The sequence below is a fragment of the Salmo salar genome, chromosome ssa22, assembly GCF_905237065.1.
Source record: "Salmo salar chromosome ssa22, Ssal_v3.1, whole genome shotgun sequence".
NCBI classification, from domain to species: Eukaryota; Metazoa; Chordata; class Actinopteri; order Salmoniformes; family Salmonidae; genus Salmo; species Salmo salar.
The window spans coordinates 4,127,501-4,154,677 of NC_059463.1; the positions used below are offsets into that span (position 1 = coordinate 4,127,501).

At 40.5% G+C, this 27,177-nt stretch overlaps 1 protein-coding gene across 1 annotated transcript in view; it reads right to left on the reverse strand.

Moving 5' to 3' along the window:
* stk4 (Serine/threonine-protein kinase 4) overlaps positions 1–27,177 on the reverse strand; it is a 75,734-nt gene that overhangs the window by 10,940 nt on the left and 37,617 nt on the right. Inside the window, exon 10 of the mRNA NM_001173614.1 lies at positions 11,097–11,248. Coding sequence (NP_001167085.1) covers positions 11,097–11,248 — 152 coding nt within the window. The remainder of the gene's footprint in view (positions 1–11,096; positions 11,249–27,177) is intronic.

The following is a 27,177-nucleotide window of genomic DNA, read 5'->3' on the forward strand; positions in this document are numbered from 1 at the left end:
TGCACCTGAGCTTAATTTCGAGTCTCATAGGAAAGGGTCAGAATACTTATGTAAATAAGTTATTTCTCTTTTATATTTTTAAAACATTTCGCAAACATTTCTAAAACCTTGTTTTTGCTTTGTCATTATGGGGTATTGTGGGTGTAGATTGATGAGGGAAAACATGTATTTAATCCATTTTAGAATAAGGCTGTAACATAAAATGTGGAAAAAAGAAAGAAGTCTGCATACTTTCTATATCATAGATTTTTCACCTCTTAATATTGAGCTCATGGCATCACTTTACAACCAAAGTAGGCTGTTGTATGGCCTTGATGCGCCCAGGGAGTGTAGCAGAGTGTGCCATTCGCAGTGAATTAGCACACATCAAGTAGCCTAGGCCTAGCGCTGGAAAGTTTTCGTAGGACATTAGCCTACATTTACTGATAGATTAATCCATTAGCCTACGTGGCTATTAGGGATGTAACGATTCACCAATAGGCATCGGTCCCAGATTCAAATATTTAAAGGGATACTTTGGTATTTTGGTTATTTGGGGTAATTTCCTACTTACCCAGAGTAAAACAAACTCATGGATACCATTTGCATGTCTCTGCGTGCAGTTTGAAGGAAGTTGAATATCTTCAGCTTAGCGCAATTGCTGAAAGTCTATGAGTATCTACTCAGCTACTCTCAAAAGCAGGGAAAAATACCTAACTACACCAAAGCTGGGTGGTTAGCACAGAAGGAGTACCCCAACAAGAAGGTGTACAGACTGCCATTGCTAGTCCAAAGCAAAAAATGTACCTCACAGTTGTGACTGAAGATTGTTGACAATGCTTAAAGTATTTTCAAACTATTAACGAGCTTATGTTAGCAAGTAGCTAGCTAGTCCATGTAGCTAAGTGTGGTGAGACTTGTTACATCGAGTGACTACAATCACTTGTTCATTATCGAATATGGTTTATTGAAGTGCTGTAAAAACTTGCTATAACAGACCAAGTAAGTGGTCGGCTATAAATCTTTATTAGACTTCCATTGAATGATCTGGACCAAAGGAAACTATGGCTAGTTGAATATAGATAACATCACTCCGACCAAGGCCTCAGAAAGTTAGTAGTTTGCGCAGATTCATTTTTACCAGAGGACTTTTACGAGAGGATGGAATTGACAAGCCAAGATGAGACGTTTCGTGACGAATACAGCGTCAGCGGTCCCATCAGTTGCTATTCTACGCAGAACAAAGTGGAATGGGGGGACAAAGTGGAATGGGGGTAAGTGTGATGATATAATATTATCTGATTGAATTGTAGCTAGCTGTTCTCATGATAAAATGTGATAGACCTGTCCATTTTCTCGTGGATAGGCTGTCATCCGTTAGCCTACATTGTTGTGAATGCCCTCCTCTCAAAGGCAAAGAATAGCCAAGTACAAGAAAACAACTAAGAATGCTCAGAATTATGTGCGGTCCTTTTTTCATTATTCAAAATTGAGTGGTGCCATTATTTTTGTCTTTACTAGATTCAAGTACTTTCTAACTAATTACAGTTTCCACATGCTTGAGAAACAAATAAATTGCCATTATAGTGTTAGCCATGTAAAAGATGACAGCATGCCACAAAAACAGAACAGCTATTATAACTTTCTTCAAGTGTGTTCTTTGTTTACTTCAAATGAATACCAACATTTGCTGTTCCCTTTTCCTTTATTTCTCACTCAGGTTGAGATAGGAAACAGACTCAATATCTGGTGGAGTAGCATCACATTCAGGATCAACCGTTGCTGGTAAGTACTCAAAATATGAGTACTTACCACAGCAGGTTTAAAAGGTTTAAAACCTCTTTGGGATAGGGGGCAGTATTTTCATGTCCGGATGAAAAGTGTGCCCAAAGTAAACTGCTTGCTACTCAGGCCCAGAAGCTAGGATATGCATATTATTAGTAGATTTGGATAGAAAACACTGAAGTTTCTAAAAATGTATGAATAATGTCTGTGAGTGTAACAGAACTGATTTGGCAAGCGAAACCCCGAGCACAATCCATCCAGGGAAAAAAATGTGTTTTCCATTCGTTTTCTATGGCAATGTCTTTTTAATAGAAATATGCTTGCAGTTCCTATGGCGTCCACGAGATGTCAACAGTCTTTAGAAATTGGTTAATGTTTTTCCTTTGAGAAATGAAGTAGCCCTGTTATTTCCATGTGTCATTCCAGGTGCACGCGAACTGGAACGTGCTTCACTTTGTTTTCGTCCGGTATTGAGCACAGTATTTCCCGTCTTAAATTTTATCAATTATTTACGTTTTAGGATACATAAATTTGGATTAGGAACGTTGTTTGAAATGTTTGGACCAAGTTTACAGGCAACTTATTAGATAGTTTGTAGGCATGTTGGGCGAGTTAGAACCGGTGTATTTCTGAATCAAACGCGCCAAATAAATGGACATTTTGGGGATATAATGAAGGAATTTATCGAACAAAAGGACCATTTGTGATGTTTATGGGACATTTTGGAGTGCCAACAGAAGATCTTCAAAGGTAAGGCATGAATTATATCGTTATTTCTGACTTTTGTGTAGCACCTGCCTGGTTGAAATCTGATTTTCATGTGTTGGTATGCTGGGCGCTGTCCTCAGATAATCGCATGGTCTGCTTTCGCCGTAAAGCCTTTTTGAAATCTGACACTGCGGCTGGATTAACAAGAAATTCATCTTTAAACCGATGTATAACACTTGTATGTTTTATGAATTCTTATGAGTATTTCTGTTTTTGAATTTGGCGCGTTGCAATTTCACTGGGTGTTGTCAAATCGATCCCGCTAAAGGGATTGGCGTGCGAAGGGATCCATAAGAAGTTAAGGCCTCAGCATGCTTCAGTTCGGCTGGCGCCTAGCCGAACTCGGCTAGTTGAACTGAACGAGGTTCTCTCATACTCCCTTAATAACCTGTTGGGGATAGGGGGCAGTATTTGCACGGCCGGATAAAGAAACGTACCCGATTTAATCTGGTTACTACTTCTGCCCAGTAACTAGAATATGCATATAATTACTAGATTTGGATAGAAAACACCCTAAAGTTTCTAAAACTGTTTGAATGGTGTCTGTGAGTATAACAGAATTCATATGGCAGTCAAAACCCTGAGACAAATCCTAACAGGAAATGGAAATCTGATATGTGGAAATCACTTCAAACATTTGCCATTGAAAGACACAGGGGCTTATTAATCATTTAGCACTTCCTAAGGCTTCCACTAGATGTCGACAGTCTTTACAAAGTGGTTTGAGTCTTGAATGGTACAAACTGACCCAAAGAGAGGCTGTGGAACTTGGTCACAGGGGGAGGGTTATTTACCATTATGACGCTGCCGCCCATGGCTACCCTCCACTTTCGAAACATTTAGAAAGACAATGCAATCGTCCCCCTTGAATATTATTGAAGCTCTGGTTGAAAAAGGACCTAAAGATTTATGTTATACAACGTTTGACATGTTTGAACGAACTTAAATTAAAAAAAATTGCACATTCGTGACGAGAAGTCCCGCGCAGTACGGTACATTTTGAGTAGCCTTCGGAACGCGCTAATAAGAAGAAGCTATTGGGACATAAATTATTAACTTTTTCGAACAAAACTACATTTGTTGTGGACCTGGGATTCCTGGAAGTGCCTTCTGATGAAGATAAAAGGTAAGGGAATATTTACAATAGTATTTTTGATGGTTGATGGTTCCAAGATGGAGCTAACATGAATCGCCTAGCCTATTTTTCTGAGCATATCACGTCGTTTATTGCAAAGTGTGATTTCCCAGTAAAGTTATTTTTAAATCTGGCAAAGCGGTGGCATTGATGAGATGTTAATCTATAATTCTTTGAATGACAATATTAAATTTTAACAATGTTTTCGAATAGTAATTTTGTAAATTGTAGCGCTGCTTCACCGGAAGCATTTGAGGGAAAAGATTTTCTGAACGTCACGCGCCAATGTAAAATGCTGTTTTTATATATAAATATGAACTTTATCGAACCAAAAATGCATGTATTGTGTAACATGATGTCCTAGGAGTGTCATCTGATGAAGATTGTCAAAGGTTAGTGCTGCATTTAGCTGTGTTTTGGGTATTTGTGATGCATCTAGTTGCTTTGAAAATGGCTGTGTGATTATTTCTGGCTGGTTGCTCTCCTAACATAATCTAATGTTTTGCTTTTGCTGTAAAGCCTTTTTGAAATCGGACAACGTGGTTCGATTCAGGAGAGGTGTATCTATAAAACGGTGTAAAATAGTCATATGTTTGAGAAATTGAAGTTATAGCATTTATGAGGTTTTGTATTTCGCGCGACGCGATTCCACTGGCTGTTGACTAGGGTGGGACGCTTGATGTTCACTTGGAAAAAAGCGGCAATTGTAGTGTTTGTCCATTTTGAGATGTCCTACCCAGTATATACACCTCACTAAAATAGTCAGAATTTATCTAAGCTAACTCAAGAAATCTGTCACTAATTTTGCCAAAGAGATCTTAGTCGCGAAAATTTACATTAAGAGTTTTGGTGCAATATTTTTCAATGAAAAAATGTGTATTAAAACAAGTCGCCTCTCGTTGAATGACAACAAAGACTATCGTAGAATCACTGCTGTTGACCAATCACAGACAAAGGGGCTTAGGCTCCGAACGTCAGCTTGCCTCCAGAAGAAATGTGTGGCCGAACTGCCACAAAAAACGCTCACCGAAGTCCAAAACGAACAAAAACGTCAAAAAATGTCATAATATATGCACAAACTCTACCGAGCTGTTTCGGCTGGGAAGCAGGTGAAGACCTTTACACTTGTTTTGTCATGGGATGTTAATGCAATCCTTGGCCTATCCAGATAGATGGTCCATCCAAGATAGTTTGGGCAACATGTTTTGTCATATTGAGATGGTAATGTGATTATTGGCCTGTCCAGACAGATCTATTCGAACAAAAGGACAGGTAGGTAGCCTAATTTCCCCTCGAGGATAGTTTGGTTGACTTGGGGAAAGTGAGGGGTTTCTTTTGGGGATAGTGCTCCCTTTCATGTGTGCTCAGAGGCACCCTTTTCTGGTGTGGGGCCTGACTATATCCACTAAATCAGGGATGGGCAAAAGTGTGTTGGTTGGGGCAAAAGTGTGACACCAATCAGGACCCCGAGGACTGCAGTTGCCCATCCCTGCACTACACTAATATTATCAACTGCATCCAACCTAAGTGCAATATAGCAAACCAAGAAGTGTCCCATATTACATTTTTATACGCATGTCAACATCCTTTTGTTTTTCTTCTCTTTCCTCACTTCAGACACGCCAAGATTCAACATTGTCTACCCAAAACAATCAAAACAGTGGATTGCACGGCCAATATATCAGCCCACCACTGATATAGTGGTTCATTCAGGAATGACCTAATGGAGCGCATAGACAAACACTGGGAGCCCAAATCCTGTTGAAAAGGCCGTCCCAAAACCCATCTAGGAGGTCATTGCAGGCCATACATCAAGATTCAAGGACACTTGGGGGGATATTCTGACACCACCAACTCACCCGGTATTCATGGACATGGTCCTCATTGCACTACAACCTAGCCTCTGGTCATTTATCACTCTGCATCTTTAGTGTAGAAAAAAAAAAACATTCACAGTAGGCTTGTAATTATACTTCAGTATTCCATAGTAACATCTGACAAAAATATCTAAAGACACTGAAGCAGCAAACTTGGGTGGAAATTAATATTTGTGTCATTGGCCACGACTGTATAGTCATGGCCAATAATATTAATATTTGTGTCATTGGCCAATGACACAAATATTAATTTCCACCAAGTTTGCTGCTTCAGTGTCTTTAGATATTTTTGTCAGATGTTACTATGGAATACTGAAGTATAATTACAAGCATTTCATAAGTGTCAAAGTCTTTTATTGACAATTACATGAAGTTGATGATGCATAGTCAATATTTGCAGTGTTGACACTTCTTTTTCAAAACCTCTGCAAAATCCGCCCTGTCATGCATGCATACAAACAAATACTATTTTCTACATTGTAAAATAATAGTGAAGACATCACAACTATGAAATAAAACATTTGGAATCATGCAGTAACCAAAAAAGTGTTGAACAAATCAAAATATATTTTATATTCTTCAAATAGCCACCCTTTGCCTTGATGACATCTTTGCACATTCTTGGCATTCTCTCAACCAGCTTCATGAGGTAGTCACCTGGAATGCATTTCAATTAACAGGTGTGCCTTGTTAAAATGTAAATTGTGGAATTTCTTTCCTTCTTAATGCATTTGAGCCAATCAGTTGTGTTGTGACAAGGTAGGGGTGGTATACAGAAGATGGCCCTATTTGGTAAAAGACCAAGTCCATATTATGGCAAGAACAGCTCAAATAAGACATCAAGCACTATGATGAAACTAGCTCTCATGAGGACCGCCACAGGAAAAGAAGAGTTAACTCTGCTTCAGTTACTAATCTCAGAAATTGCTAGCTAAATAAATGCTTCAGAGTTGAAGTAACAGACATCTCAACATCAACTGTTCAAACGTGACTGTGTGAATCAGGCCTTCATGGTTAAATTGCTGCAAAGAAACCACTACTAAAGGACACCAATAATAAGAAGAGACTTGCTTGGGCCAAGAAACACGAGCAATGGACTTAGACCGGTGGAAATCTGTCTTTTGGCCTGATGAGTCCAAATTTTAGATTTTTGGTTCCAACCTCCGTGTCTTTGTGAGACGCAGAGTAGGTGAATGGAGGATCTCCACGTGTGGTTCCCACCGTGAATCATAGAGGAGGTGTGATGTGTACGGGTGCTTTGCTGGTGACACTGTCTGATTTATTTAGAATTCAAGGCACACTTAACCAGCATGGCTACCACAGCATTCTGCAGCGATATGCCATCCCATCTAATTTGCGCTTAGTGGGACTATCATTTGTTTTTCAACAGGACAATGACCCAACACACCTCCAGGCTGTGTAAGGGCTATTTTACCAAGAAGGAGAGTGATATAGTGCTGCATCAGATGACATGGCCTCCACAATCACCCGACCTCAAACCAATTGAGATGGTTTGGGATGAATTGGTCCGTAGAGTGAAGGAAAAGCAGCCAATAAATGCTCAGCATATGTGGGAACTCCTTCAAGACTGTTGGAAAAGCATTCCAGGTGAAGCTGGTTGAGAGAATGCAAAGCTGTCATCAAAGCAAAGGGTGGCCACTTTGTAGAATCTAAAATCTAAAACATTTTGATTTATTTAACACTTTTGGTTACATGATTCCATATGGGTTATTTAATATTTTGGATATCTTCACTACTATTCTACAATGTAGAAAATAGTAAAAATAAAGAAACACCCTGGAATGAGTTGGTGTGTTCAAACTTTTGACTGGTACTGAATTTTTTATTTTTAAATCATGAGAGTTTATGTCCGCTTGTTCTGATTGGTCTCGTCTCCTTCTGTGCTGTGTGCACTCACCCATTTACACCAGAGATCTGTATATAATGATGAGATGCTTGGTCTCGCACTAACAATGTCCCGAAGGCAGGAGACAAACTTAGGTCCACAATAAGCCCATTGCAAATTACTTTGTAGATAACTACTTTATTGCGGAGAGTATACTTACTATGCCTGTGATATGTGGTTGTCCCACCTTGCTATCTTAAGATTAATGCACTAACTAACTGTAAGTCGCACTGGATAAGAGAGTCTGCTAAATGACAAAAATGTTAACGTAAAATTTAGAAAACACATTGGGCATCTTCTGGACAGATTTTGGCGAGATTGACACTTCTCGCGTCGCCTCTTCCTCTCTGTTTACACACACACACACACCAATCACCTGGCACTCACAACAGCAAAGATGAGCGTTAACTTCTTCCTCTGACAAACAGTTTGAACTCGCTATTTGCATTTGAGGTTTGGTCCAACAGAATTGGTCACATGGACAAACACAGAGACATTATTTTACTGTAATAGAGGAGAACCTTTGTAACAATACCCTTTTTATGTCTCAACTACTCAAATGTTGCAGCATTTTAGCCAAAGACTTATTAGCTGTCTAGTCTGTGTCTTATAAATGGGCAATAAGCACAAAACACAATTATATAAGGAATTGGCAACTCATTCTGTGAAATAAGATAGGCCACTTGATTTCAACAGCTGAACAAAGTGGACAGGCTAGCGTGCTGTTCAAACAGTTGGATAGAAGGGTGTGTTCATAACAATTCAATTGTTCTGCCTTGTTAGCTAGCAAATAGATCCAAGTTGGCTAAACCTTAAATATAAAGATTAGCTGGCTACTCACTAGCACGTGCCTTGTGCTTGAGATCACTTATGAGACCTGTGTTCATTTTCTGTAATGCCTGCTACAAGAAGTTAGTCATTATTAGTGAATGTGCATCAAGCATAGTTCTGGTTAAATTTGTAACAAAAAGGGCATGTTTATAGACAGACTTGAAAGCCAGATGTGATTATTGAGAAAAAGCAGGTTAAACTATTTTGATAAAATATTACGATTATTAGTGGGCTTTATGGTTGTGGAAGGCTTATACTTAGCCTAGGTATAATTTCACAGACCCTGAATTCTTTAGATTATTGCTGACCGTTTGAAATGCAATGTATTTGACCTTTAACAATACAGGTTTTTTTTTTTTTTATGTATGAAGATATATTTTGTGAATCGTCCATAAGTTTGAAAAAAAAAAAAATGGTGATATGATTTTTAGGCCGTATTGACCAGCTCTAGGGTAAATGGTGACTTCAGAACCAAAATGGGGGGACAAACAACATAGGCTACACATTGCTGCTGCCCCCCCCATTGTTTTGCCCTTTTCTCCCCAATTCTGTGATATCCAATTGGTAGTTAGTCTTGTCCTATCGCTGCAACTCCCGTACGGACTCGGGAGAGTCGAAGGTCGAGAGCCATGCGTCCTCCAAAACATAACCCTGCCAAGCCGCACTGCTTCTTGACACACTGCTCGTTTAACCCGGAAGCCAGCCGCACCAATGTGTCGGAGGAAACACCGTACAACTGGCAACCGTGTCAGCGTGCATGAACCCGGCACACCACAGGAGTCGCTAGAGCGCGATGGGACAAGGACATCCTGGCCAGCCAAACCCTCCCCTAACCCGGACGATGCTAGGCCAATTGTGCGCCGCCTCATGGTCTCCTGGTCACGGCCGGCTGCGACACAGCCTGGTATCGAACCCGGGTCTGTAGTGACACCTCAAACACTGAGATGCAGTGCCTTAACCCTTGCGCCACTCGGGAGGCCCCACGATATTACTTTTTGCCCTTATGGCCCAGCTCTAGCCCCTCCCCCAAAAAGTATTAATTGTAATTTAAATGCGGATTTATCGTTATCGCATAAAAATTCAATTTATCGTAATAGGGATTTTTCTCCATATCGCCCAGCTTCAGCAACTACCCAGTGTAGATATTCTAAGGCCAAGCAAAATAGGCCACCCCAAAATAGTGTCCAGTGGAGAATGGGGTGGCATGTGAAAACCATTGTCATGGATTATTAGCCACGGCCCATACCTTCCTTTACATGGTGTGTTCAGAGTAGGAGTGTTTGGAGACAAAAACGTTGTCATTCGTAATCTCGCTCTCATGCATAATGCAGATAAATGTTATCCCCCAGCTGTTCTAGCACACATTCATCCATTGGTGCAACTTAAGCTAACAGCATGGCCACTCTCTGCACCTGTTCTGCTTCCTAGTGAGTTAACCACCATAATTTCATAAAGCAGACTGCCCGCAGGCTAAGTCTGTAGCGACATCATGGCCAGTGTTTCCCAACCATCTCCTCGAGGACCACCAGCCATCAGATATTTGTTGTAGCCCTGATCTTCCACATCAGATTCAACTAGTTAATGGCTTGATTTCTTTGGTAGACTAGTTGAATGAAGTGTATCAGGGCTGCAACAAACATTTTAAAAGGCCGGTGGTCTCAGAAGAGAAGGTTGATATAGGCCTACACATTACCTTGCCTGAATTTTTATTGCAAAAGCCCTCTCTTGAACCACATGGTCCCTTAAAAGTAGTCTAGATATTCTGTCTCCCTCATGCAATGTTGAAAACACCAAAGTCCACTGTGATGTCTTACAGCCGTCTTAACAGTCAGACATTAACGTATTGAAGGCACGCAAACAAAATCAAGGCAATACAGGCAAAAATAGTTTGTACGACAGGTCTATATTTAGATCCAGTGCAAATTAGGCTAGCTTCATCTAGCTTATAGTAAAGACCCCAGTCATCATGACACTTCAAAGAACGACCAAGCTGGACTGATCAAACCAAAATGCTGCATATCGCATCCTCATCTCCAAGTCTAATTTGCAGCTACTGACCCAATTCTGTTGGGTTTTGAAACAAATGTGATGTTTGCATTGTCCAATTGAAGATATTGCCGCTGCTCGTGCTGCCAGTGTAAGTAACTTCTGGAGTTACTAGATGGTCGCCTGTCAGTCTGTTTTAACATAACAAAACGAGAACAACAAATACGTCCAGCGTGACACGGCAAGAGAGCAAAACTGCTGGCTCAAGGATGCAACAACAGGTCTAATCTTTTCACTGCTGAGATGTTCCATACCCCTCATCTGTGTGGCCAGCGCACTTAAACTAAACAGAATGTGTAGGCAAGGGATGGAGTTGTAAAAAATAAGACTTACCCTGCACTACATACTTGGTGTAGGCTTAATCCAACTGTTGATGCTAAACATTGTACCTTATATGTTGGGTTTAAGTCATGAGATTCAATAAGTGAACTCATTGGGCAGTTTACCAGAATGATTAAGCCTAGTACTGGAATAAAAAGCATTTAAGGAAATTGTCAGTTGAGCATGTTTTTCAGTCCAGGAATAGGCTTAATCTGTGTCTGAGAAACCAGCCCATAGGGTTTATTCTAATTCATTGGGGTGAAATCTAATTCTAGCTCATCAGGGGATTTAGTTAATTGGAAGAAATAAGCACGCCATAACTTTTATGACTCCATCACGTTGTAGTTAATTTTGAGATACTGAGCCGCGTAGGTTAAAACAATGACAGTTCTATAGGAAGTAGAAGAATGGCTTACTAGAGGCATCGGCATCATGTCACTTAACTTACCACCTCTAGGTCCCCCTCCGCAGGCAGTTTGCGGTTGTCAGCGTTGTGTCCTGGGTCTTCTCCACTGTCGTTGTGACAGTTGGCCTCCTTCTCTTTCTGCTCAAAGTACTCCAGGAAGGACGGCTTGGCGGGCTGCATGGTCTCATCTCTCCCTAGACATGCACCGAAACAACAATGGTGTCAGTGACTCCAACGTTCAAGAAGACAGTTCACGTTCATATTTCATACAGTTTCATAAGGGAGAACTCTATAGATATAACAGGGCCATTTTCATGCAACCAAACATAATATTTGCATTCAAATGGTTTGAATCCCCATGGACCTGTATTGATGAAAGGGAAGATATTGGTGATCAAAGAGAGGAAAGTATTGAGTAAGATGGTGTTACTGACTCCTATAGGAATCATTGTAGTGACCATCAAAACCCCCAGGACTACAATCACACGAACCAGCTTACAGAAGAAAAATACCTTTAATTAAATGCTATGTCTCGTGTTAAGAAATGGTCTTTATCTATATGGCCATATGATGCCTGTACCCCGCTTCCACTGGCGTATCATTAATTCAGCCATTTCCTTACCGTCTCCCTGGTCTCTTACAATAGCAGATTTGGTCCATTTGTACAGGAAGAAGAGACAAGCTCCCCACCGTAGCGAAACGTTTTGCAACAAAAAGCTAAAACAAAGCATTTCTTATTGAACAGGTTTAAGATAGCCAAAACAGGAAGGGACTGTTTTCTTCTCGCTGCGTTTTCTGCCTTTTCTTGCCTACTGAACATAACCCAGCACACTACATCCAGTTTGAATAAACTACCATTGGTAGGTTATGGAATATTTTCTGACCAAACCGTGTCCCTGTGGCTCGTTTGACAGGGTTGTACTGTATGCTACATTACAATTACATCCACCCCAACATCTTTACTATACTCTCCATGCAGGATCCCTCTCAAACCTCAGTAAAAGCTTTACATACTCGTGTTCAGTAGGCACAAAACAGAATAACATTTGGCAATAAAAAAAATGCCCTAATCATGAATACCACCCTGATGCAGCTTAGTCTGGTGCTCCCTTTCCTTACAGTAACATGAAAGGTGTGCCTTCCCCAACTGACACTGAAACACATTTAACTTTACTGAAATAACATGTAGGACACACCGGACTGTGAACCATTTTAAGACAATATGGGTAAATCTGACCCAAAATCAAAGTCAAAGTCAGATGATTCCACAAAGCACTCTAGGCCAACCAAGTTGAGAGACCACCCCAGAGTTGACTTAACTCAGAAGTACTACCGGTTAAAAGTTTTAGAACACCTACTCATTCAAGGGTATTTCTTCGTTTATTTTTTTTACTATTTTCTACATTGTAAAATAATAGTGAAGACATCAAAACTATGACATAAAACATTTGGAATCATGCAGTAACCAAAAAAACGAATCAAAATATATTTTATATTTGAGATTCTTCAAATAGCCACCCTTTTCCATGATGACAGCTTTGCACATTATTGGCATTCTCTCAACCAGCTTCATGAGGTAGTCACCTGGAATGCATTTCAATTAACAGGTGTGCCTTGTTAAAATGTAATTTGGGGAATTTCTTCCCTTCTTAATGCATTTGAGCCAATCAGTTGTGTTGTGACAAGGTAGGGGTGGTATACAGAAGATGGCCCTATTTGGTAAAAGACCAAGTCCATATTATGGCAAGAACAGCTCAAATAAGACATCAAGCACTATGATGAAACTAGCTCTCATGAGGACCGCCACAGGAAAAGAAGAGTTAACTCTGCTTCAGTTACTAATCTCAGAAATTGCTAGCTAAATAAATGCTTCAGAGTTGAAGTAACAGACATCTCAACATCAACTGTTCAAACGTGACTGTGTGAATCAGGCCTTCATGGTTAAATTGCTGCAAAGAAACCACTACTAAAGGACACCAATAATAAGAAGAGACTTGCTTGGGCCAAGAAACACGAGCAATGGACTTAGACCGGTGGAAATCTGTCTTTTGGCCTGATGAGTCCAAATTTTAGATTTTTGGTTCCAACCTCCGTGTCTTTGTGAGACGCAGAGTAGGTGAATGGAGGATCTCCACGTGTGGTTCCCACCGTGAATCATAGAGGAGGTGTGATGTGTACGGGTGCTTTGCTGGTGACACTGTCTGATTTATTTAGAATTCAAGGCACACTTAACCAGCATGGCTACCACAGCATTCTGCAGCGATATGCCATCCCATCTAATTTGCGCTTAGTGGGACTATCATTTGTTTTTCAACAGGACAATGACCCAACACACCTCCAGGCTGTGTAAGGGCTATTTTACCAAGAAGGAGAGTGATATAGTGCTGCATCAGATGACATGGCCTCCACAATCACCCGACCTCAAACCAATTGAGATGGTTTGGGATGAATTGGTCCGTAGAGTGAAGGAAAAGCAGCCAATAAATGCTCAGCATATGTGGGAACTCCTTCAAGACTGTTGGAAAAGCATTCCAGGTGAAGCTGGTTGAGAGAATGCAAAGCTGTCATCAAAGCAAAGGGTGGCCACTTTGTAGAATCTAAAATCTAAAACATTTTGATTTATTTAACACTTTTGGTTACATGATTCCATATGGGTTATTTAATATTTTGGATATCTTCACTACTTCACAGTTGTGTTGTGACAAGGTAGGGGTGGTATACAGAAGGTAGCCCTATTTGGTAAAAGACCAAGTCCATATTATGGCAAGAACAGCTCAAACAAGAAAAGAGAAATGACAGTCCATCATTACCTGAAGACATGAAGGTCAGTCAAAATGGAAAATTTCAAGAACTTCGAAAATGCAATCGCAAAAAACATCAAGAGCTATATTGAAAGTGGCTCTCATGAGGACCGCCACAGGAATGGAAGACCCCGAGTTACCTTTGCTGCAAAGGATAAGTTCATTACACACATTACTAGTCTCAGAAATTGCAGCCCAAATAAATGCTTCAGAGTTTAAGTAACAGACACATCTCAACATCAACTGTTCAGAGGAGACTGTGAAATCAGGCCTTCATGGTCAAATTGCAGCAAAGAAACCACTATAATTTGGACACCAATAAGAAGAGACTTGCTTGGGCCAAGAAACATGAGCAATGGACATTAGATCAGTGGAAAATTGTCCTTTGTTCTGGAGTCCAAATTGAAGATTTTTGGTTCTACCCGGCATGTCTTTGAGACGCGGTGTGGGTGAACGAATGTTCTCCGCATGTGTATTTCCCACCGTAAAGCATGGAGGAAGTGGTGTTATGGTGTGGGGGTGCTTTGCTGGTGACACTGTCAGTGATTTATTTAGAATTCAAGGCACACATAACCAGCCTGGCTACCACAGCATTCTGCAGCGACACGCCATCCCATTTGGGCTTAGTGGGACTATCATTTGTTTTACAACAGGACAATGACCCAACACAACTCCAGGCTGTGTAAGGGCTATTTTACCAAGAAGGAGAGTGATGGAGTGCTGCATCAGATGACCTGGCCTCCACAATCTCCCAACCTCAACCAAATTGAGATGGCTTGCGATGAGTCGGACTGCAGAGTGAAAGAAAAGCAGCCAACAAGTGATCAGCTAATGTGGGAACTCCTTCAAGACTGTTGGAAAAGCATTCCAGGTGAAGCTGGTTGAGAGAATGCCAAGCGTGTGCAAAGCTGTCATCAAGGCGGCAGGTAGGCTAGTGGTTAGAGCGTTGGACTAGTAATCGAAAGGTTGCAAGATCGAATTCCCGAGCTGGCAAGGTAAAAATCTGACGTTCTGCCCTTGAACAAGGCAGTTAACCCATTGTTCCTAGGCCGTCACTGAAAATAAGAATTTGTTCTTAACTGACTTGTCTAGTTAATTAAAGGTAAAATACATAAATCAATAAAGGCAAAGGGTGGCTATTTGAAGAATCAAATATAAAATATCTTTTTATTTGTTTAACACTTTTTTGGGTTACTACAAATTCCATATGTGTTATTTCATAGTTTTGATGTCTTCACTATTCATTCTACAATGTAGAAAATAGTAAAAATAAAGAAAAACACTTGAATGAGTAGGTGTTCTAAAACTTTTGACCGGTAGTGTTGATACCAGGCACCACTAAAGTCCACCAGTGGGACATCTTCACTGGGGATAATATAAATTCTTTAACCCATCTTAAGATAAAACAGGGAGAACAAATCCCAGGGATTTGATTCCTGGCCACACAGCATCAGAGGGTCTTCTGCTGAGCATTGTGGGGGAGAGAGGGAGAGCAGATGAGTGGTGAAAATGACAGACTGTTCAGATTCCAGCATCTAAGCAAACTTTGCTTATTGTTCTCCATGCACAGAAATGATATCCTACATGTGCACACTTGAGAAGAAACATACTGGAAGTGTCATTTTGGATTCATCAGTAATCATAGCCAATATATTAAAATGTGTGTCACTGAAGAACTTTAAAAAAAAAAGGATTGGAAAGTTAAGTTCTGAGATGAAGCAATTCGAAAGTAATTTAATTAACTGACAAATGTTTAAATGTAATTAATGAGTGGGAGAAATTAGTTACTCAAACAATTACTCATATATGACGAGTGATTTTGAATTTTGTTAGCGGCTTAATTTCAAGCTTGTGTGTCAATCGCAGGACCATGATGGTGTAAAAGGAATAGCCTTCTCATTCCTACAGCCCCATTACAGAAAATCAATAGGCCTAACTTATTCTGGGCAGCTGACTCCAAGACCAAAGACTTACATGGGGTAAGATATCCAGATTGGAGAGGGACTTCCATTTTGGTGGATAAAGGTCATTCTTACACATTCATTTGTTAATGTCGCCTTAACAGCTCTGAGGAGGAATCTATACTAACTGGATTCTTTTCCATTAGGGATGAGAAGGAGAATGTGAGCAAGCCCAGGATTAGCCGATTGATTGCTTAGCTGAAACCAGAGATACCAGGTTGGTACTCTAAAGGCCATCTGTACAGGGCATTATGTCTGATCTGTTTTTTTGGGGTACGTTATTGATTCTTTGGTGGGGGGTGGGGGAAACTAAATCTAAATCTATTTTATATTTGAAATTCTTCAAAGTAGCCACCATTTGACTTGATGACAGCTTTGCACATTCTTGGCAATCTCTTAACCAGCTTCATGAGTAATGCTTTTCCAACAGTCTTGAAGGAGTTCCCACATATGCTGAGCACTTGTTGGCTGCTTTTCCTGCACTCTGCGGTCCAACTCATCCCAAACCATCTCAATTGTGTTGAGGTCTGGTGACTGTGGAGGCCAGGTCATCTGATGCAGCACTCCATCACTCTCCTTGGTCAAATAGCCTTACACAGGCTGGAGGTGTTTTGAGTCATTGTCCTGTTGAAAAACAAATGATAGTGGGACTAAGCGCAAACCAGATGGGATGGCGTATCGCTGCAGAATGCTGTGGTAGCCATGCTGGTTAAGTGTGCCTTGAATTCTAAATAAAATCACTAACAGTGTCACCAGCATAGCACCCACACACCATCACACCTCTTCGTCCATGCTTCACAGTTGGAACCACATATGCGGAGATCATCCATTCACCTACTCTGCATCTCACAAAGACACGGCGGAAGGACTCATCAGACCAAAGGACAGATTTCCACGGTCTAATGTCCATTGCTTGTGCTTCTTGGACCAAGCAAGCAAGCCTCTTCTTCTTACTGGTGTCCTTTAGTAGTAGTTTCCTTGCAGCAACTCAACCATGAAGGCCTGATTTACACAGTCTCCTCTGAACAGTTGTTGAGATGTCTGTTTATTTTTTTTATTTTTTTTAGATTCACCTTTATTTAACCAGGTAGGCTAGTTGAGAACAAGTTTGTCATTTGCAACTGCGACCTGGCCAAGATAACCTCTAGGGGCTAGGGGGCAGTATTTTCACAGCCGGATGAAAAACGTACCCAATTTAACCTCTTACATCTAGACGTTCCGCTAGCGGAACACCTGCTCCAATATCCAATGATAGGCGTGGCGCGAATTACAAATTCCTCAAAAATACAAAAACTTCAATTTTTCAAACATATGACTATTTCACAGCATTTTAAAGACAAGACTCTCCTTTATCTAACCACACTGTCCGATTTCAAAAAGGCTTTACAGCGAAAGCAAAACATTAGATTATGTCAGCAGAGTACCAAGCCAGAAATAATCAGACACCCATTTTTCAAGCTAGCATATAATGTCACAAAAACCCAGAAGACAGCTAAATGCAGCACTAACCTTTGATGATCTTCAGATGACACACCTAGGACATTATGTTATACAATACATGCATGTTTTGTTCAATCATGTTCATATTTATATCAAAAACAGCTTTTTACATTAGCATGTGACGTTCAGAACTAGCATACCCCCCGCAAACTTCCGGGGAATTTGCTAACAATTTACTAAATTACTCACGATAAACGTTCACAAAAAGCATAACAATTATTTTAAGAATTATAGATACAGAACTCCTCTATGCACTCGATATGTCCGATTTTAAAATAGCTTTTTGGTGAAAGCACATTTTGCAATATTCTAAGTACATAGCCCAGGCATCACGGGCTAGCTATTTAGACACCCGGCAAGTTTAGCACTCACCAATATCAGATTTACTATTATAAAAGTTTGATTACCTTTTGTTGTCTTCGTCAGAATGCACTCCCAGGACTGCTACTTCAATAACAAATGTTGGTTTGGTCCGAAATAATCCATCGTTATATCCGAATAGCGGCGTTTTGTTCGTGCGTCCCAGACACTATCCGAATGGTAAAGAAGGGTCGCGCGCTGGCGCAATTCGTGACAAAAAAATCTAAATATTCCATTACCGTACTTCGAAGCATGTCAACCGCTGTTTAAAATCCATTTTTATGCCATTTTTCTCGTAAAAAAGCGATAATATTACGACCGGGAATGTCCATTTAGCTAAACAGAGGAATGAAAACAAACCTTTCGGTCGACGCGGGCACGAGCCTGAGTCTCACAGTACTGTAACCAGCCACTACCCAAACGCGCTACTTTGTTTCAGCCAGAGCCTGCAAAGCCACGATTCTGCGTTTTGCCGCCTTCTGAGAACCTATGGCAGCCGTGGGAAGTGTCACGGGACAGCTAAGATCCTCACTCTTCAATAAACAGAGACAAGAAGAACGACACCTTGTCAGACAGGCCACTTCCTGCATGAAATCTTCTCAGGTTTTTGCCTGCCATATGAGTTCTGTTATACTCACAGACACCATTCAAACAGTTTTAGAAACTTTAGGGTGTTTTCTATCCAAAGCCAATAATTATATGCATATTCTAGTTACTGGGCAGGAGTAGTAACCAGATTAAATCGGGTACGTTTTTTATCCAGCCGTGAAAATACTGCCCCCTAGCCATAACAGGTTAAACAGGTTACTACTCTGGCCCAGAAAATAGAATATGCATATTATTAGTAGATTTGAATAGAAAACACTCTGAAGGTTCTAAAACTGTTTGAATGGTGTCTGAGTATAACAGAACTCATATGGCAGGCAAAAAAACTGAGAAAAATTGAATCAGGAAGTGGGAGAATTTAGAAATGTAGTTTTTGTTTTGAATCCCTTGAAAAACTACAGTGACATAGGATTTACGTTACACCTCCTAACTGTTCCATTGGCTGTCAACAATCTTTATGAACTGGTTTCAACCGTCAGCTGTTACCGGGCAGATCATTTTGGCTCAGTCAATCATTGGCCAGTCTGAGGAGAGTCGTCTTATGATGCGCGTGCACGTGACGTCATCGTTTTTATATGTTTCTTCTGGGATGAATAGCTATTGCCCGGTTGTAAAATTATCGCAATTTTACGTAAAAAAAAATACCCTAAAGGATTGATTGTAAACATCGTTTGACGTGTTTCTACAAACGGTAATGGAACTTTGAACATTTCGTCTATGGATTTGCGTCCACGCCACATGGCATTGTGAAGTGTTCTGGATGGGTCAACAAAACGGACGTATTTGGACATAAATGATGGACTTTGCAGAACAAATGAAACTTTCTTGTGGAAGTGGGTGCCCATCCGAGTGCATTCCGCCAAAGATCAGCAAAGGTAAGTAAATATTTCGAACATGTTGTTAGAGATTTGTCGACGTTGTGGTTGTAGGCTAACTGTATAGCTTAGCATTGAAGGCTAAGTTCTGTACTCAGAATATTGAACAATGAGCTTTTTCCGTAACGTTATTTTGAAATCTGACAAAGTGGTTGCATAAAGGAGTAGATTATCTCTAATTCTTTAAATAATTTATAATTTTTTTCAACGTTTATGAGTTCTTCCGTAAATTAAATGTGCCTATTCACCGGTGGTTATGGGGAGAAAACATTTTCTGAACGTCACGCGCCAATGTAAAAGTTGGGTTTTTGGATATAAATATAAACTTGATTGAACAAAAAATGCATGTATTGTCTAACATGATGTCCTAGGAGTGTCATCTGATGAAGATTGTCAAAGGTTAGTGCTTAATTTTAGCTGTATATCTGGTTTTGTGATGCTATCGTGCTTGGAAAATTGCTTTTTTTTTGCTGAGGTGCTATGCTAAAATAATGTAATGTTTTGCTTTCACCGTAAAGCCTTTTTGAAATCGGACAATGTGATTGGATTAACGAGTAGAGTATCTTTAAAATGCCGTATAATACTTATTTTAATTTCGAGATTATTTTGTTTTGAATATCGCGCCATCTCACTGGTTGTTGTCCAACCAATCCCGTTATCGGGATTGTATCCTCAAGAGGATAAAGCAAAGTAGTTTGACACATACAACAACACAGCTTTATCTTAGCCAGGTCGCAGTTGCAAATGACAAACTTGTTCTCAACTAGCCTACCTGGTTAAATAAAGGTGAAAAAGAATTTTAAAAAATTAAATAAACAGACACATGGAATAAACAAACATACAATCAATAATACAGTAGAAAAATCTATAAACAGCATGCGCAAATGAGGTAGGATAAGGCAATAAATAGGCCATGGTGGAAAAGTAATTAAAATATATCAATTAAACACTGGAATGGTAGGGTGTGCATCTTCTAAATGGCTCAAATGTAAATGTAATGAATGTGCAAGTAGAGATACTGGGGTGCAAAGGAGCAAGATAAATAAATAAATAAATACAGTATGGGGATGAGGTAGATTGGATGGGCTATTTACAGATGAGCTATGTACAGGTGCAGTGATCTGTGAGCTGCTCTGACAGCTGGTGCTTAAAGCTAGTGAGGGAGGTAAGAGTCTCCAGCTTCAGAGATTTTTGCAGTTTGTTCCAGTCATTGGCAGCAGAGAAATGTAAGGAGAGGCGGCCAAAGGAAGAATTGGCTTTGGGGGTGACCAGTGAGATATACCTGCTGGAGCGCGTGCTACGGGTGGGTGCTGCTATGGTGACCAGTGAGCTGAGATAAGGCGGGGCTTTACCTAGCAGAGACTTGTAGATGACCTGGAGCCAGTGGGTTTGGCGACAAGTATGAACCGAGGGCCAGCCAATGAGAGCATACAGGTCGCAGTTACTTGAACTCCGTGAAGCATTTATTTGAGCTACAATCTGAGGTGCAGTTAACTCTAATGAAATAATCCTCTGCAGCAGAGGTAACTGGGTCTTCCTTCCCTGTGGTGGTCCTCATGAGAGCCAGTTTCATCATAGTGCTTGATGGTTTTTGAGACTGCACTTGAAGAAACTTTTAAAGTTCTTGAAATTTTCCAGATTGACTGACATTCATGTGTTAAAAGTAATTATAGACTGTCGTTTCTCTTTGATAATTTGAGCCGTTCTTGCCATAATATGGACTTGGTCTTTTACCAAATAGGCCCATCTTCTGTATACCACCCCTACCTTGTCACAACACAACTGATTGTCTCAAACGCATTAAGAAGGAAAGAATTTCCACAAGTTAACTTTTAACAAGGCACACCTGTTAACTGAAATGCATTCCAGGTGACTACCTCATGAAGCTAGTTGAGAGAATGCCAAGACTATGCAAAGCGGTAATCAAAGCAAAGGGTGGCACTTTGAAGAATCTCAAATATAAAATATTAGATTTATTTAACACTCTTTTTTGGTTACTACATGATTCCATATGTATTATTTCATAGTTTTTATGTCTTCACTATTATTCTACTCTGTAGAAAATAGTAAAAATAAAGAAAAACCCTTAAATTAGTAGGTGTGTCCAAACTTTTGGCTGGTACTGTATCTGCCAATATACAGTTTTACAGCAGGGACAAAGTGTAATTTTCCCACACTGAATTCTCTTGCCATCCAAAACAGTAAGTGTCCAATAACTTTGCTTCAAATGTTGACTTCATATACTTTGCCATCAGAAAATTTACAAATTAATAAAAATGAAAAGCTGAAATGTCTTCAGTCAATAAGTATTCAACCCCTTTGTTATGGCATGGCTAAATAAATTAAGGAGTAAGCATTTGCTTAACAAGTCACATAATAAGATGCATAGACTCACTGTGTGCAATAATAGTGTTTAACATGATTTTTGAATGACTACCTCATCGCTGTACCCCACACAACCCCACACATACAATTACTGGTATGGTTCCTCAGTCAAGCAGCGATTTTCAAACACAGATTCAACCATAAAGACCAGGGAGGTTTTCCAATGCCTCACAAAGAGCACCAATTGGTAGGTGAAAAAAATAAATGAGCAATCATTGAATATCCCTTTGAGCATGGTGAAGTTATTTATTACACTTTGGATGATGTATCAATACATCCAGTCGCTACAAAGACAGAGGCGTCCTTCCTAACTCAGTTGTTGGAGAGGAAGGAAACAGCTCTCGGATTTCATCATGAGGCAAACGGTGACTTCAAAACAGTTAAGAGTTTAATGACTGTGATAGGAGAAAACTGAGGACGGATCAACAACGTTGTTACACCACAACACTAACCTAAATGACAGAGTGAAAAGAATGAAACCTGTATAGAATAGAAATATTCCAAAACATGCATCCTGTTTGCAATAAGGCACTAAAGCAAAAAATGTGACAAAAAAAAAAAGTACTTTACGTCCTGAATACAATGCGATACGTTTAGGGCAAATCCAACTCTTCAAAATATCAAGCATGGTGGTGGCTGCATCATGGTATGTTGTTTTAGGATAAAAACACAAGGTCAAATATACAGTGGGGTTTCTTACCAAGACGGCATTGAATGTTCTTGAGTGGTCTAGTTACTGTTCTGACTTAAATCGGCTTGAAAATCTTGAAACATGGTTGTCTAGCAATGATCAACATGACAGAACTTAAATTATTTTTTTAACAATAATGTGCATATTTTGTACAATCCAGGTGTGCAAAGCTATTAGAGACTTACCCAAAGACTCACAGCTGTAATCGCTGCCAAAATGTGATTCTAACATGTATTGACTCATGGGTGTGAAAACTTATGTAAATGAGATTTCTGTATTTCATTTCAATAAATTTGCAAACATTTCTAAAAACATGTTTTCACTTTGTAATTATAGGGTATTGTGTGTAGATGGATCAGAAAAAGAAAAAAAATTCAATTCAGACTAACAACAAAATGTGGAATAAATCAAGCGGTATGAATATTTTCTGAAGACACTGTATTGTGACAATAACGACATCATGAGAATGGCGTGTTCAGATAAGCATGAGATTCTGTTTTTTCATCGTATTTATTGAATATCGTTATCTGTGGAGTTATCGGCCGATACCGACATAGCTGTTAAAAAGGCCAATATCGGTGAACCGATATAACGGTCGGGCTCTACAGGGCATATGTAGGCATAGGCCATGAATGCATTTATAGTACTCTGTGCTCCTGCTTCCTGTTTACAAGCAGAACCTCAAAACAGGAAGCACCTGTGACTTGCTCCATTGAGAAACTAAAAGACAGGGCTACCACACACACAGCTACCGCTGACAATTCTGAGGCTACGGCGGAGGACAGAATAAGTACAAGAAGTCCCGCTATGACCTCTGCAGAGTCATCAAACGAGCAAAAGGACAATATAGAAATAAGGTGGAATCATATTAGACAGGTTCCGACGCCCGCCGCATGTGGCAGGGGCTACAGTACATTACGGATTACAAAGAAGGACCCAACCGTGATCTGCCCAACGATGACACTACCAGACCAACTCAATCCCTTTTATGCACACTTTGATAACATTGTGACAGGTGTGAGGACCATCACCGACCCAAAGGATTGGGTGATCTTGCTCTCAGAACGGTAATTTTCAACGTCTCCTTGTCCCAGTCTGTAATCCCCACATGTTTTAAGATAACCACCATCGTTCCTGTCCAAGAACTCTAAGGCTTCATGCCACAATGACTACCGCCCTGTAGCACTCACTTCTGCAATCGTGAAGTGCTTTGAGAGGCTGGTTATGGCTCACATTAACTCCATCATCGCAGACCCACTCCAATTTGCATACCGCCCCAACAGATCCATAGATGGCACTCTCTCACCCACCTAGACAAGATGAATACCTATGTGAGAATGCTGTTCATTGACTGCAGCTCAGCGTTCAACACCATTGTCCCCTCCAAGCTCGTCACTAAGCTTAGGACTCTGGGTCTGAACACCTCCCTCTGCAATTGGATCCTGATGGGCCGACAACATCACCTCCGCCACACTGACCCTCAACACAGGGGCACCCACAGGGGTGTGTGCTTAGTTCCCTCCTGTACTTCCTGTTCACCCACGAATGCGTGGCCACGCACAACTCCAACACCATCATCAAGTATGCTGACGACACGACGGTGGTAGGCCTGATCACCGGTGACGATGAGTCAGCCTACAGGGAGGTGATCAGTGACCTGGCAGTGTGGTGCCAGACCAACAACCTCTCCCTCAACGTTAGTAAGACCAAGGAGCTGATCGTGGACTACATGAAACGGGGGGGCGAGCAGTTCAACAGCTTCAAGTTCGTCAGTGTACAAATCACTAGACTTAAAGTGATCCAAACACACGCACAGTCGTGAAGGCGGTGCGACAGCACCTCTTCCCCCCTCAGGAGGTTGAAAAAGTTTGGCATAGGCCCTCAAAAAGTTCTACATCTGTACCAATGAGATCATCTTGACTGGCTGCATCACTGCCTGGTATGGCAATAGCACCGCCATGGATCTCATGGCGCAACCGAGGGTGGTGCGGACAGCCCAGTAAATCACTGGGGCCGACCTCCCTGCCATCCAGGACATCTATATCTGGCGGTGTGGTTGGAACGCCCTGAAAATTGTTAAAGACGCCAACCACCTAAGCCATAGACTATTCCCTCTGATTCCGCACGGCAAGCAGTACCAGTGCATCAAGTCTGGCACAGACAGGCTCGTTAACAAATCTATCACCAAGCAATAAGACTGACAAAAAGCTTACAAAATAGCTACACGACCCCTCTTTATTGACCTTTTATTTACCCTTATACATATCTATCTCCGTCACTCCAGCATCACTGCACATTGTAAATATGGTATTGGAACTGACCCTGTATATAGTATGCTTACTTATTGTGTTCTTCATATTCCTTGTGGATTTTTTTCTAGTATTACATTGTTATTGATTATTGCATTGTTGGGTTTTGAGTTTGCAAGAAAGGCATTTCACTGTACTTATGCATGTGACATTAAAAGTAGAAACTATAGAAAGTTATTGAGTACCACCATAATACATTGACATTTAGAAGACATAGACAAACAAATAGGCAACACCCAAAGGAAAATAGTCCCTTCCTCCCCATAGAAAAAGCCGGGGCTTATAGCCCCTGGTGACGGGAGCGGAGCCCCGTCTCGGCCACTTTCCTGTCTGTGCCCCTCTACTTGTGACTTCCTCCCTCTCCACCTTCCCACTGCTCTTTCAATAAAAATAAAATACTTTAGTTAGAATACAACTCTGATCTCTATTTTTAAAGAAGAAAAGGAAAACGCCAGGCCAGGGTCATCCTGTTGGTCAAGAAACTAACTTTTTCTATGGGTTTCTGTATTTCTATCATGTCAGTACAAAAACAAACTGCTGAATGTTTTAGCGTTCATCTGGTCTCTGAATAAAACCTGATATTTTACACTCCCATATAGTGGAAACTGATATCTTACACCATTAATCTGAAAAATAATATAATTAACTTAAAATGATCATGTTACTGTCTGTGCGTAACTACTGTGTGCGGTAGAATGGAATGGCACAGTAGAGAGAAAGACAAACATTCATTATATAGTCCCCACACACTTCAGCCAGTCTTTATACCCGAGGGGAAAACTGACAGGAAGGTTAAAGATAGTTGTCTGTTAAACACATCCAAAGAGTCGCATACATTATGTGTCTTTGATTGGCATCAGGAGTAGGCTTGAAAAATAACAAATCACTCAGAGAACTCACCATTGTCCAATCACCAGACATTGATTTTGGACAAAAACATATTTCACATATCATATTATAACCCATGAGATGTTTTCTTTGGGAACTCTACATTCCCATTCATTCACCCCCAATTCCACCCGCTTGGCATTCTCCAGATGACAACTAATGGAAAAATGTCAGATGACAAACCTTCTCGTAAACAAGGGCTGGGTAATATGGATTTAAAAGTAATATCTCGAATTTTGGTCAATTCTTTCCTCTCTAAATAAGAGGTGTACAGTGAAAAGGTCACAAGCATTTCGCTACACTCGAATTAACATCTGATAAATTTGATTTAATGAACAGTCCTCAATAATTGTATTAATTCAGTGCTTAAAAATTTTAAGTAGGGCTAAATAAGCCTTCCACAACCATAACAACCACAAACAATTACATGCCATTTTGCAATAATCACTGATCTGACTTAAGTCTACGAAAATGCCCCCTTTGTTACAAATATAACAAGAACCATGCACAACTGCACACCCACTAATTATTACTTCTTGTAGCAGGTGAATGCATTATAGGCTAGCTAGCGAGCGAGGTAGAACAGTTAAACTTATGATCACACCCTCCTGTCTGTCTCCATCTGTTTTAAGAGCATGTAGCCCTTATTTCTCAGAATGAGAACGAGTTGCCAATTCCTTATAAATTAGTATTTGTAAATGTATTAAAAAAAACAGACTAGCCACAGCTTGTTATGTGCTAGCTGTCTAAATGCTGCTAGCGGTACATGGTACGGCAATGCCATGTACAGAAACTGAGGATTTGTCCAGGATTAACATTCATTGATACTCCCGTTTTAGTAGGGTCTGCTCTGAGGTCAATTTTAGGCGCTTTCGTTAGAAAGATTAAATTCACCGGTTACAGTAAAATATAGTCTCACTGTGTTTTGGTGTCCACATGACTGATTCTGTTGGACCAAACTTAAAATACAAATAGCGAGTTGGTACTGCTTACTGTCAGAGAGGAAGAAGCGATCTCTAATCTTTGTCGTCGTGAGTGACGGGGAGAGAGTGGGAAAGTGCTACACAGCAGTCAGAAGGAGCGAGGGAGACGAGACAAAAAGGCAACATTAGAACAAGTAGACATAAAGGCTCATAAGAAGAAAAGAGATACTGCGATAGAGGCATTTTGAATTTCGCGCATAATTTTTTTATTTGAATGAACTCGATATATCACCCAGCCCTACAGTAAACCCCCACCCTCCCCCCCAAAAAAGATATAGATGTACTATTGTAAAGTGGTTGTTCCACTGGATATCATAAGGTGAATGCACCAATTTGTAAGTCGCTCTGGATAAGAGCGTCTGCTAAATTACGTAAATGTAAACCCTCTTTATTCTCTGGAACGTCCCACCTCTGGTATTAGTCTGAGCAGCCATCAGCACTATGCGGCAAGGGAAACAATCTACCCTTCAGCCCAGTGAAATATCCATGCCATCTAGTGGGCCTTGGAGAGAAATCAGCTAAAGCTGGCAGTCCTATATACCATGAGCAGCCACTCTAGGGTCACATAGTCCACTGGTTCAATGTGTGTCACCAAGCCTAATGAAGTAACCACAATCTCACTGTATGCAGGACAGTGGTTTAAATGGAAGCATTCTAGCAACAACAAAAAATTGGATGGATTACATCTGGACTTGCGTACAGCACTTTTAAATTATAGAGACTCACTTTGTTGAATTGTATTTGTTAATTTAGTTTTATATTTA